This window comes from Cupressus sempervirens, chromosome 4 (genome assembly GCF_028749045.1).
Source record: "Cupressus sempervirens isolate cs-2001-9-10 chromosome 4, ASM2874904v1, whole genome shotgun sequence".
Taxonomy (NCBI): Eukaryota; Viridiplantae; Streptophyta; class Pinopsida; order Cupressales; family Cupressaceae; genus Cupressus; species Cupressus sempervirens.
The window spans coordinates 541,159,744-541,173,193 of NC_143121.1; the positions used below are offsets into that span (position 1 = coordinate 541,159,744).

General features: G+C 35.9%; 1 protein-coding gene across 1 annotated transcript in view; it reads right to left on the reverse strand.

Moving 5' to 3' along the window:
* The window catches only part of LOC149562329 (glycosyltransferase family protein), a 97,934-nt gene extending 96,728 nt beyond the window's left edge, over positions 1–1,206 (reverse strand). The window contains exon 1 of the mRNA XM_089825851.1: positions 1,004–1,206. Within this exon, the coding sequence (XP_089681977.1) occupies positions 1,004–1,116 (113 nt within the window). The 5' untranslated portion in view covers positions 1,117–1,206. The remainder of the gene's footprint in view (positions 1–1,003) is intronic.
* Positions 1,207–13,450: the final 12,244 nt, after the last annotated feature.

The window sequence follows — 13,450 nt, forward strand, 5'->3', positions numbered from 1 at the left end:
TAATCACCTTGAGTTCCCTGTGTTACTATTGCATTGGGCGAATGCACTTCTGATGGAGCGTTCAGAAACAAATAACGGGACTAAAATCCCAAACAGTTGGTCTCCAAAATGTGTCAAAGGGAACAAAAGGAATTACGACCGATCAATAAAACTCCAATTGCATCAGAGAAGCTCATAACAGCAAATGACATTCGCCAGGGTTAGAAGACTATCTAAAGAAGAGGTCCAGTGGAACTTTTACAAAAATTATTTTGTTGAACAGCTGGTTTCTTTAATAGGGAAAAATGTGTTGCAAGATAAATTAATTTCTGCAAGAATATAAGAACTCTTATTCCTAAAGTTTTAGATTTTAAGATGGCTGATAATTTATCTAACTCATTGTGTTATTCATTTATAAAAAATTTAATGGCATGTTGTTTATCTATAGATTTTTTCATTATGATCATTTTTTTTGTACATGTAGCTATGTCTTTGTAAATTTAATGTTCTCTCTTGTTACGAAATAAGTATGAAACCATCAGAAATTTTGGATCTGATGAATATATTCTTCGTTATTATAAAATCTATAAAACCATCGAATGATGAAAATTCCTGAAAATTGTAATGAAATATATCACGAAACCGCTCCATATGACCACAGCCGTTGGTATTCATTATTCATGTCATTTATTTACAATAGATGACATAAGGATTCCAGGCTAGCTTAAATGCAATTTATGTACCACAGCATTTGTTAATCCATACATGTTAAACAGATGCTGGTGAAGTACTTGGCATGTGAGATAACAAGATTCTCAAAGGAGCCGTACCATTCTGAATTAAGATGCATATGCTGTTCTTAATGCATTAACAGAGAGATATCCACAAGGAAATTGTTAGGCAAAAAGCATGGTTATAATGACATAATGGGGAGCAAAATTTTGAGGCGGGGAATAGCTTAGTTGCAAAGGAGAGATTAAGCAAAACAGAGAAATGAGATGGAAAACAAGATGCAGGCTCTTACAATGCACGTGAGATGATAGAGGGGACATAACATGCCAGTAATGACAACAGTAGAAACGGATACAGGAATTTGCAGTTCGCCCTTCTCCCTCCCACGGCCAAGGGATCGCCCATGACTTCAAAAAGTCGGCGGCAACTGTAGTGAAACTAAAACGAACTTTTATGATGGAAGTTTGGGTTATGCCAAACTTATGAGAGACAGAATTCTAGGTAACTCCGAAATGATATTAAAATTATTCACCACTCGCCTACCGTGAAATAATGGGATTCCAACATTTAGAACTGAAATCACAAAAAAAATAGTCGACTCTTTCTTCTTGTTTTAAAAACTTTTTTTATTGTTGTTCTTCCTCCTTTTCTTATGGATTTTTGATGGGGGTAGGTGGTTGGTTTGTTCTTAAAATCATAACTTTTAGTATATATGATAGATAGATAGATAAAATTTTAATGTCCACGAGGCTAAAAATAGCCTATGGGACAGCAAGACAACTCAAGCAGACTTAAGTAACAATGTTCGTTGCTTGTGTAGGATGATGACGAGTCCACCCAATTGCTCAATGTACTCTTCGTTGAATAGGTTATGTCAAGAACTGTCACATATAGTGTCCGCAAATTTATCTCTACTACTCTTGTAGGCTTCACATTCTAAAATAAAGTGTTGTTCAGTTTCCACTTTCCCAGAATTGCAAAATCTGCAAATTCTTTCTTCCCAAGCCTCCTTTGGCCTCTTCCAACGTCCAGTCTCACAACAAAGTTGGTGAGAGTTGGTTCTCAGCTGAGCAATAAGAATTTTAGCCCTCCAAGAAATGTTGGCTCCTATGTATGCTTTTTGGAGTTGATCACAAGCGGGGTTGAACTCATTTATATAATATAATTTCTTCCTTCCGATCTCGCTTCTACAATTTCTCTTGTAGAATTTCTCCATGACAAAGACCTTTATTTCTTTATTATTTGTGGGGCACATATTGAATTGAATATTTCATTTACTCATCCATTTGATGTTTTGTTGCATCCATGTCCTTTTTCGCTGACATAGTTTGTCACTAAAGACCACTTTAGGCCATCTATCCTCTTCCATTTTTTCGATTCTTTTTAGATAACTTAGAAGGCGAACCATAGCAAGTGCCTCAATAGGAGCAGCCCCCATTTCACTTAGCATGATATCATATGGAATAGTGCTTTTGATTTTAAACTTGCTTGTGATCAAGCGCTTTTGGATTCCTTCGATTTGTTTCCATTGTGCTATAGTAGTGTTGCTGGCCCATAATTCACACCCGTAAAGAACAACTGGCAGCACAAGAAGACCGAACAAGGTTTGAATAGTTTTCCAATCCCACAACTCTGCTTCACGGCACCTATTCTGAAGAGCATAAAAAGCCTTCCACCCACCTAATATCCTTTTATACGTGCAGCTAGAGCAGCTTAGTTTTTTGTTGAAATCGATGCCAAGGTATTTATACTCCGCAACTTCTTCAAGAACACTTCCATTGTAATAAAATTCATGTTGGTGTTGTTTTTTATTATTAGAGAAAATCATAACCTTAGTCTTGCTGATATTAACCTGCATCCCCACCATTCCGCAAAAGCGCTCAAGAGAAGATAGATGATCTTGCAAACCATAGGCAGATTTGGCAATTAAAATGAGATCGTCCGCATATAGGAGTAGCTTTATAACAAATTCACCTAGCTGAATGCCTTCACCCTTTTGCATGTTTAACCACTCTTCCAATTTGTCAATATATAAACCAAACAAAGTAGGAGATAAAGGGCAGCCCTGTTTGACCTCGATATCGCTCCTAAAACATTCTGAAATACCATTTGAAGTTCTGATTTTAACTTTCACCTCTTTGTACATCCTATGAACAGCAGCTCTGAGATGCATAGGAATCCCCAATTCTTCCATCCTAAACCAAAGCTTGTCTCTCGGGACGATGTCAAAAGCCTTTTTAAAGTCGACAAAGCAACAAAATACCTCTTCTTTTTTCTCCCATTCTTTTTCAATAATGTGTCTCAAAGTGACACAGTGATCCACTGTCGAGTGCTTTGGCCTAAAACCAGCTTGCCCTTTAGCACGTTTATGGTTTTCTTCTGCCCATTTGCTGATCCTAGTTTCTATCATGCTGCCAAAAAGTTTAGCAAAGAGGGGATTGATCATTATAGTCCTGTAGTTGGAGGGATTGTTAACATCACCACTCTTAAAAAGTGGTATTGCAAGGCTGATTGTCCAATCTTTCGAAAACCCTTCTTGGCAAATTTTGTTGAAAATTTCAGTGATGTGTGGTGCAAGAGTTTTCATACCCCACTTTAGATATTCTGCTTGGAGCGCAACAAGGTCTTTTGCTTTATCTCCACCTAACTTCTCAATCCCTGCCTCTATCTCTTGCACAGTGAAAAGATTTGTATCATCATTGACCAAAGGTGGCTGTCCCACTGTACCCTCTTGTTCATAAAGTTTCTTAGCATATTCAAACCATTGGGTGGCAGTAATATTATTATTTTCAGTTTTTTTTCTCCTTGGTTGGAGTTCTTTCCAAAAACGGTTGGGGTTATTTCTGCCCAAGAAAATTAACTCCTCTCTCCTTGTGAACATAAAATCAGTTTTTTTCTTCTTTAGGATTTGTTTGTAGGCCTTAATGTCAAGGTTAGTTTTATTTGACTCCCTTAGGTTTCTTCTAGTCCTCTTGCATTCCTTATCAAACCAAGCATTGGCTGGAAAACAATTAGTTTCAGATTTTCTATTTTTTGCTCTCTTGCATTTTGAAAGAGCCTCATGAATCAAATTTGATAAATCATAACTGTTAACACCATGTTTATACATAGGGTGTCCCATACAAAGTTTCTCAAGAGTAGTTCTGAAAGTGTTACTATTTTCTGAAGTTAACAAAATTCTGCCCTGAGAAGGGGGGTATTGAGGGTCTTGGGTTTTAGCTCCAATCCGCCTATCCTTTGCCCAATACAAATTTACGTACAGCGGTCTATGATCTGATTTGAGATCCCAAATGTGTTCTCCAATTGCAACTTCTTCAATATTTTCATACAAATTCTGCGAGCAAATTACATAATCTACCACACTTGCTCTGTTGTATGTGTTGCAAGTGAAAGTGCCTGACTTAGCCAATCTAGCCAAACCATTACAAATTATGAGATCAAATGTGCCACATAGAGTGATCAATTCTTCCCCAAAATGATTGCAGCCTTTAGCATCTTCGGATATTCTTTCCCATTAATGATTTCTTTCTTCTGTGAGCCAAATAGGGTTATCATTTACTTTGGAGTTGAAAATACTTGCTTGCCAATTTGTTGTCCTAGCATTGAAATCTCCAACAAGAAGAACATCCCCATGCTGTGAAAAAATAGCAACATCTTTCTTTAACGCAGCATAGGGGTCATTGTGATCTAAGCCACACATTTTATAAGTTTTAGATACTTGTGGAGCAAAGTAACAGGCTGCAATCCTGATAAGAGTGTTATTTTCCACAATTTTGAGCCATATGAATTGTTTATTAGAATCAGTCTTTTCCAATTGAATGACACGACCTTCCCTTTCTTTTACTAGAACCATTATACCTCCATAACCTTTACCATTTCCCACTACCTCATTCCACACTGCCATCTTCCAGTAGCCTTCAAACAATGGGGTCTTACATCCCTCATGCTCATGTGTCTCTATGAGACAAATAATGTCTTTGCCTTCCGCAATAGGTCCTAACCCAGGCCCACGTCTCCATGGATGACCTCTGCAATTCCAACAAACTAAACTTAAGGACGCCTAGGTTAAGTTTGATTGCTATTTGTTTTGATGTGAAAGACTCGAAGTTGAGTTATTATCGCTAAGCGTGATTGTTGATCTTGTTGTATCGCTGCATGCTAATGTGTTTGTTGTCACACCTTTGTTGCCTTCTTGCTGCCTTTCATTGGAGCGGTAGCCAAAATGAGCAATAATTGCTTTTCCCTTGAACATCCAAGCTCTTTTGCCTTCATTTCTAGCTGTTCTAATTTTTTCCATTTCCATTCTTCTTTGTACTTGCTGTCTCATGGTTAAATCCTCCTCTATAACAAAGCGAGAACCCCTCAAGAGCTATTTTTTGTTAAGTAAATTTTGTTTGTCGCTAATATTGGGCATGACTACCTTGATTGGCCTATTTCTCTCAGCTTGTGGTTTGCCAACCCTCCAAGCTTGACAGATTTGTCCTTGCCACAACAACACATCTTGTAGGAAATCCCTCATTAAGTCGAGGGTGTGTTTGCCTTCCCCGTAATCTTTTATCCCTTTGATAATTATATTGGATGCCCTACGCTGCCTTTCCTTGACCTCTTCGTCTTGTGTGTTCACACGAATCTTTTCCTCTTCTCTTGCCATATCAAGGTGTTTGTTGTTTTTGTCCCAAGTTTTGGTGACTTCTGAAAAACTTCTCCTCTCCTCTTCAACCCCTTCCTTTCCCAACGAATTAGTGTGAAAAATCGGTCTCTCCTTATAATGAGATGACTCGATATTTGTTGTGACCTTGTTTGATTCCAATGTAGCATTTAGATTGTTCCATTCATCCTTCATGTTCTGCCATTCAAGCTTCCTTGCTAAAAGTGTTTCTTGCAGCATTGAGATTTGAGCTTTTAAAATGTTGTTATTATCTGCAAGAGTTTTATTTGCTGCAATTAACACCTGCATATTATGATAACTTTCTTGTTCCTTAGCCTCTAGGAGTTCCAACCTCCTCTTGGCCCTCAATAGTTCTTGCACATAAAGATCTGGGCACCATGCAAGAGGTGTGGAAGTAGGGTTGTAAGTGACAGAATCGACAAAGTTGCTGCTACCATGCAAATGACTATCACCATCTAAGTGTGGAGGGGGGTACATTTTGGCAACATCTTTTTGTTTCTTCTCTGGTTTATGTGTACTGTGTGTTTTAATAGAGGGGAAAGGAGTAACGTGCACACCTTGATATTGCACATAAGTCATGTGCATTGACTCTGAATTATTTTTTTAATTTTTCACTTCAGCTGACTTAGTTGGCAATCTGAAATCAAAGTTGACCTCATTTGGTAATGGTTCACCATATGTTCAAACATGATTGGTGCGACATAGACAAAATTGGACATTTTGAACCATCGGCAATGACATGTGTGGTCATCGAGGCGATCGTGGGAGTATCACCTTGGGTACAGGACATGGTGGACGTGTGGCATATCATCGATGCTCCATTCTACCCACCACCAATACTACATGCAGCCACCTTTTGCTCCAACATGCAGTTGCATTTACTACGCATCAAGACACCTTAATTTTCTTTATAAAGATTATATTTCCCACTGCAATTCCATTCAATATGCCTTCTTCTTTGTGGATAGAAACACCTAACATTCCTTTTAATCCCACATGTTCTTGAGTATTCGATCAGTTGGGAGCTCAAACATTCTTGACAAAGATCCCTGCAAAGATAGAATGTTGCCATCACCTGCTCACAAATTGCCCACATTCCTCTTTGACTTCTCAAATATATGCATTATTTTTTCCTTTTTTAAGTTTGATGTTTCTTGTTTTTCCATTTCCAATTACTACTAATTGTTTTGTTCTTTTTGTTTGCTTCCTTTTGTGGTGTTAGGCCAAAGCTACCTATTTCTTCATGATGGATGAGATTCTGAGATGAAGGAGACATATGAGGAGCGAGCTATGGGAGGTTGAATATTGTTTGGTCTTTAATGGAGGCAGGGATAACTCTCCTCACCAATGCCACCTTTCACCATTAGGCCCATTTTTTATTTTTTATTTTTATTTTTAATAAATGTTGTTTCACTTCTTTTGGTTCCTTTAGTTGTTTCACTAACACATTCCTCTATTGTCTATTATTTTGCATGTGTTCATTTTGAGATGGCTTATTGTGTTTTTTAACACGATTTACTATGTCCATTAACACTATTACCTTCAACTGAATTGAACTCCTTTGTTCTAGTATTAGTGGCATGTTCTCAGGTGAAGTTTGCATTTTCTTTGGTTGTGAATGTTAAGATTTTGCCCAAAATTAAATGATAAGCAACAATAAGGAAAACACAAAATAGATACAACAAACACACCAATTTACCCTAAGAAAACCCTTCCAAAATTGAGGGAAAAACCCAACCACACAATAAAATATCACTTTATTGATCATAAAATGTTCGAGTGTACAATGTTTATCACTTGATGTGATATATATAACAAATAGAGAGATTCTTCGTATTACAACTAGAGGTTTCTTTAATTTCCCAAAACATGATTCTTCATATTTCCATATACATTCCACATTACATATCATAAGACACATGCCTTGATATTTAATTTTATAATTATTATCATAAATATCATCGTCAACTGAAAGTCATCATAACGATAATAATGCCCTTATTAGTAGAGATACAAATATTTGTCGCATCTATAATCTCCAACACTCTCTCTTAGCGAGAGAGAGATCTTTAGCTAAATAGTCGCATTCTCAACTGAACAAATGTCAATGATACATTTTGATCATGTAGATCCAAAACATAGTTCATGGAATCACTTAACATGAAAAATCCTACAAAAATCAAAATCAACTTTCATCATAGATTTTACTCAACATGATGTTGTCATGGAATCTCTCAACATGACAAACCAACAAAAATCACAATCAACTTTCATTACGCACTCATTCAATGTGATGTTTTCATGGAAACTCTTTGTTGATCTCTAAGCCTATGTTGTTGATTAGTGTCCAAACACTTAGTCATTTATTAGGCAAGATTACAAGGTCATCATTGTGACCGAGTTATCTAGTAAAGGCCAAGCATGCAATGCTTATACTGAGCAAGATAGTGATTGTTGAGTATTCAATAGTGACCAAGAAAATGAATGAGTCAAGCAATATAGTAGAGACTGAGCAAGTTGACAAGTTACTAAGTGTCGAGCAAACAAGATCATAGAAGTCGAGTAACATCATGAAAAAGTATGCATGATCAAGCATCAGGGCATTCAAGTGTCGAGTAGTTTAGTTTTGACATATAAGTTTGTAACGACACAAACACATGTAAACCATTTTGGCTAACTTTTCTATGATATTTAATATTTGAAGAGCCAACTAAGGAGTTGATCACGTGTCATTATAGAAGGTAATGATCCCAAGGCATGCAATTCAACCAATCAGAAAATGGGATAGAAATGGCAAAAGATGATGAAGTGTAAATTGTCGATCAAGATCTAGAACCTTCACAAAATATCTATTTAAGGAGGATTCTAATCCTAGAATTGTATGTATGTATGAATGGAGAAGGAGGAAGAAAGGACAAGTATCCTTATGCACATGTAAAGGAGTGAAGGCTAAGTTTCAAAGACAGAGCAAACAAAGAGAAATCAAAGCAGTGAAGGATTGAACAAAGTTATCAGATTAGAAGATCGTATTAGAGATACAAGAAAGAGGAGACCCAAGGTTAGCTTGTAGAGAAAACCGAGGATCAGGTATTGAATCAATTATTGTTAATTGAGACAGGGTTAATCTCTTAATAGAGTGGTTTTAACAGATCTATGTAAACTTCCTAACAGAGTCCTTACTTCATTATAAGTGTAAAATCCTTTAACAAGGTGAGACCTAATAGTCTCTTCAGATTTTAATAGAGAAGACCCCTCATAGAGTAGATCATATTTTATGATCAAACATTGTAACCCTAACATGTTAACTTTATTGTTACAACAGTGAAGATTTGTGGGTTTAATCCCCACCCCAGTTTTACCTTCATCTTGAAGTGTTTTTGGGTAATCAAATCATTGTGTTGTGTGTTGAACTATTTATGGATGTGATGTATTTCATTTATGTTTCAACATTTTAGTTTTAATAGTAGATCTATGAGATTAATTAGATGTGAGTCTATGTTATTGGTTTTGGAGATAGAAGTTTAAGATCTGGACTCTAACACCCCCCCCCCCCCCCCAACATCTTGTTTCCCATATACTTATTCCAACAATTGGTATAAGAGCCCAGTCCTCTTGTTAGGAAGCCTAACAGCTTGAGAGGATAAGATCATGGAGATGAAAGTGTACAAGATGGGAAAAATCATTGAGAATCATATGATTGAAATCCATATCATATTGTAACAATTAGATGCAGCAAAAGAGGAGTTAAGAAAAACTCTAAAAAGAAGAAAAGAAATAGCTATTCAGCTAAATGACACTCAATAGAAAGAAGTTGATAAAAAGGACTATTGGACAATGGAAAGACTGGTAACAATGAGGAATCATTGACATAATTTCTAGAGAAAAATAGTGCCCTAGTATAATAAGCAAAGGATCTCAAGACATAACAAGAAATTCAATCAGTTACACTATGTGAAGCAATTGAGCAAAAGATGAAAGCAATGGAAGACAAGCTCGTTGCCAAAGAAGTAAAAATACAAATGGTTAGTAGACTTGAAGAAAGATCATTTGAAGTACAAAAGCTTACAAATAATAAAGTGGACACGATAAATGAATCAGTAATTGCAAATCAGGAAGCAAGTAGAAAAGATTTGGAGATCACAAATCTAAGACTACTGAATGAGCAATTGAAAAGTGAATTAAGGCATGAAAAGGAACTCATGGAGAGATTGAACAAACCAAATAAAGCAATCAAGCACTTTGAAGACATGATAAAGTCATCTAGAACAAAAAACACCTCTAGACTTAGATACAACAAGTAATCTTCACCTAGTGAAGAAGGAGAATCATCCAAAAGTGGAGAACAAAGTAATGCAAAATCAAAGGCAAACCTACATGTTACTACTATGGGAAATTTGGTCATACAACCAATATTTGTAGGAGCAGAAATGGTGAGCAAATTCCTAAACCTAAACCAAGTGGTAATTATTTTAATTGCAAAAAGGAAGGACATCAAGTGCATGAATGTAGATCAAAGAACAATGACTCAACTAGAATGATATCTAAATTGCAAGGTCATTCCTACAATTGTCAAAAGTATGGACATAGAGATCATGAGTGCAGACTCAAGAAAAAGTCAAATTGGTTACTTGAAAAACAAACTCATATGGCAAGGAAAGGAAATTCCTACAATTGGGGTTACAATACATGGTACAATTGTCATTATGGACACATTCCAGAGAATTGCATCAAAACACATTTTAGAGGAAATTACAAGAAATGGTTAAATGGAGAGATAGTATGTTTTAGTTGTATCAAAGTTGAACATATTAGTAGAAATTGCAAAACCAGAACACCAACACCAAGTAATGGAAGTGATAAACTCGAAAGAAATAAATCATGAACAAAGATAGTAAGAGTTGGAATCAATAGAGCAGGGGAAACTGTGATCACCCAATTTGATGGATCAAGTGATCACACCACATCTCACTAAAGAAAGAGGTATATAGGAATTGTATAATCAATGTTATATTTTACATTAGTTCCTAGCATAATAGTGATAAAGGTTCATATCTACATAAGTAAAGATGCATTAAGAATTGTTAGAAGAAAAAAAATCATCAAGTACCAAGAATCAGTGGTGCAATCTATATTGACCAAGCTTTGCAGTATAGACTAAGTAATCAAGAAAGATAACACACTGACCGAATGAATTGGTTATGGTTGAGTAAGTAACCTTGACTAAGCTGAAGTGGAGACTGAGCTAGCTATCATACACCAAGTATGAAGACATTAATTGCAGACCTAAAATGAAAAAATTGAAGGTATTTATCAAATTCAGTGATCTTCATTTGAATTCACCAAGAAATCAAAGAACTTATGAGAAGATTTCAAGGTGATTGAATTGATTTCAACAACCAGAGTAATATCATCATAACAATTTTATAGTGAATTTGTGAAACAAAGTATCATTCTCAGTGCCGAGTTAAATATTCAGTGAAGATATTTGTGAAATTTTTATTTAAAACCCTAATTTGAAATGGCATATAGAAGTGAAATGATGAAAGATAGTAGTGCACAAATCATTAGGAATGATCAAAGTCCTCCACCCAACTTCAAAAATTATGTTAATATTAAAAACATTGTTGATGATATCAGAGCTTTATCATCAATTCCGACCATAGTCTTGACTGTCCAAAATTTAAGATTGTGTTATCAATGCAAAGCTGGAGAAATCATAGATTTTGAGATAAGAGAAGCTTATGAGAAGTTGTGTGTTGATGGAACCCTGAAGGACAAATATAATATTATTGTCGAGAAAGGGCTTACCTGTGCCCTAGGATTTTTTAAAGTTTTTTAATTTGAATGGATTAATGTGTGCTCAATTTCATTCATGATTTGAAAATATTGTTAGAAGGTGGGCCAATCAAAAACAACAAGGCAATCATTCACAAGGCAACTAGGTACCCTACATTGGATCGATTGAAGAGCATAAGGAGCAGAATGAAGAATGAAATTGAAAACCTAGCCAAGGCAAAGTGGAATGGTCTTGGAATGCCAATTGATGGAATTGAGGGCCTATTAATTGAATTTATTGTTTGTGTGATTGCACACAAGTTCTATCAATCTAGCAAATTGAACAATGTACCTTATGTAGCAGTAGATTTGGGATACAAAATTGTGAAGAAGGATCATTCATATGATCTTGTCGAGTTGCAACTTCACCAACTTATAGAGAATGTAGAGGCAGTGAGAAACACAAAGAACACCTCTTGTAAGTTTGGATCCTTATTAGTTTGCATTATTTTCTATGTACAAATTTATTTTCCTACCATTGGAACAGTTACATGGGATAGAAATATAAATGTTATGGAGTAGCTAAGTGATATTATAAGTAGATTGGGAGAGAATTTTGAAGCAATAATGGACAACTACTTTGAAGAATTCAAGATTAAAATGAAGAATAGAACAAGAATTCCAAAGTTAGTTATGGACAAATATTATGATGAAGTATGTTTCCTTATGGGCATAGATTTTGTGTATGCACAACCAGATTTATCAAGGGTAGCATAGCTAATGCCAATGCCTTATGAAGTAAATGTAGATGAGGTAACTGCAGTAGCTATTGCACTTTTGGCAGAGCACATAGATGTTAGTGCTGAGCAATTTGGCACATATGAGATGGTAATTATCGAGCTAACTTTTGAATCTAGCACACCTAAAGTAGGGAAGCGAAGAAGGAGAAAGGTTACCAAGGCTAGAATCAAGGAACAAGGAGAAAGATCAAGACAACCCATAGAGCTGAGGAAGGCAAAGCAAAAGAACTTGCAGTTGTGAAGCCAAGAGCTACCAAGTAGAAAAAGGTTGTTGTGATAGAACCTAATGTATAGGTTGACCTAAAGAAGGACATGCAAGAAATGGTGACACCTCAGAGGCCAAAGAGCAAGGTGATCGTCACTAGATAAAGGATTGCATAACCCCCTGTTGAGCTATTAATGGGAAGTCCATCCAAGAAGAGGAAATTGGCTAAAGTCCAAGCAAATTCGAAAAGAAAACTAATCATTGCACAAGAGGAGGAGGAAGATGATGAAAAGATAGAGTCTAATGAAACTAGCAAATTACAAACAGTAAAGAGACTCCCTCCAATAACTATGGATTATGTATGTGCAAAATTGGTAGAATCTAAAATTATTTTGGGATTCAAAGACATTCAATATGATTCTTTGAACAATGATGATCAAGTTAAGCTTGATGACACAATGCTTGACATGATGATCAAGTTTAGGCATACACCCCTAGAATTGGGAATTGGATTTCTAGTGGGATTGTACAAAAGATTGAATGCCAAGTGAAAATGGGCATTGTCGACTAAGAAGCAAATCATAGAGACAACATTGGCACAAGCTATGCTAGATTTAGGGAAGATTATATGTCTATAGTCCTTAAAGATTTTGTCAATAAGTTAATGCCAAGGGAAAGGGCATATAAATTTTTGAAATAAAGCTCATGAAGTTGAGAAAGACAGTATTTGGATATGGAAAGAAGAATTTGGATTGCTTACTCAATCTATAGAAGTGAAGGAAGGTCGAGATGTCGTAGATTTTGAAGATGAATACAAACAAGAAATGACCAAGTTGACTGAGGAGATCCAACAACTTGCTAGTAGATGTGAACAAAAAGAGATTGCTACAATCGAAGATGAAACTGACACCCCTCCACCTAATACAAATACTAATTGAAGAGGAAATTTAAGGCATAATAAATTATTCAAGTAAACTATGTACCAACCCAATTCTGATAAAGATTGTTGAATATCCAAAGCTTGAAAATAAGAAGATTGGCGATGTTTATGTCACATCAGTTTCAAAGGATACAAGTGTCTAGCAACTTGGTAAGGCTTTAATTATATATACACACCATTAAATTGTATGTCAATTTTGAAAAAGGAGGCAAATTTTGAGAAAGGCTCATGCACTAAATTGGTAGAGGATGAAGTTAAACAAAAAGAGCAAGAGGCTAATCAAGCTCTTATTCAATTGTTGAGTGCAAAGGCTTCAAAACCTACACATGTGACACCTATGCAATAGGTGA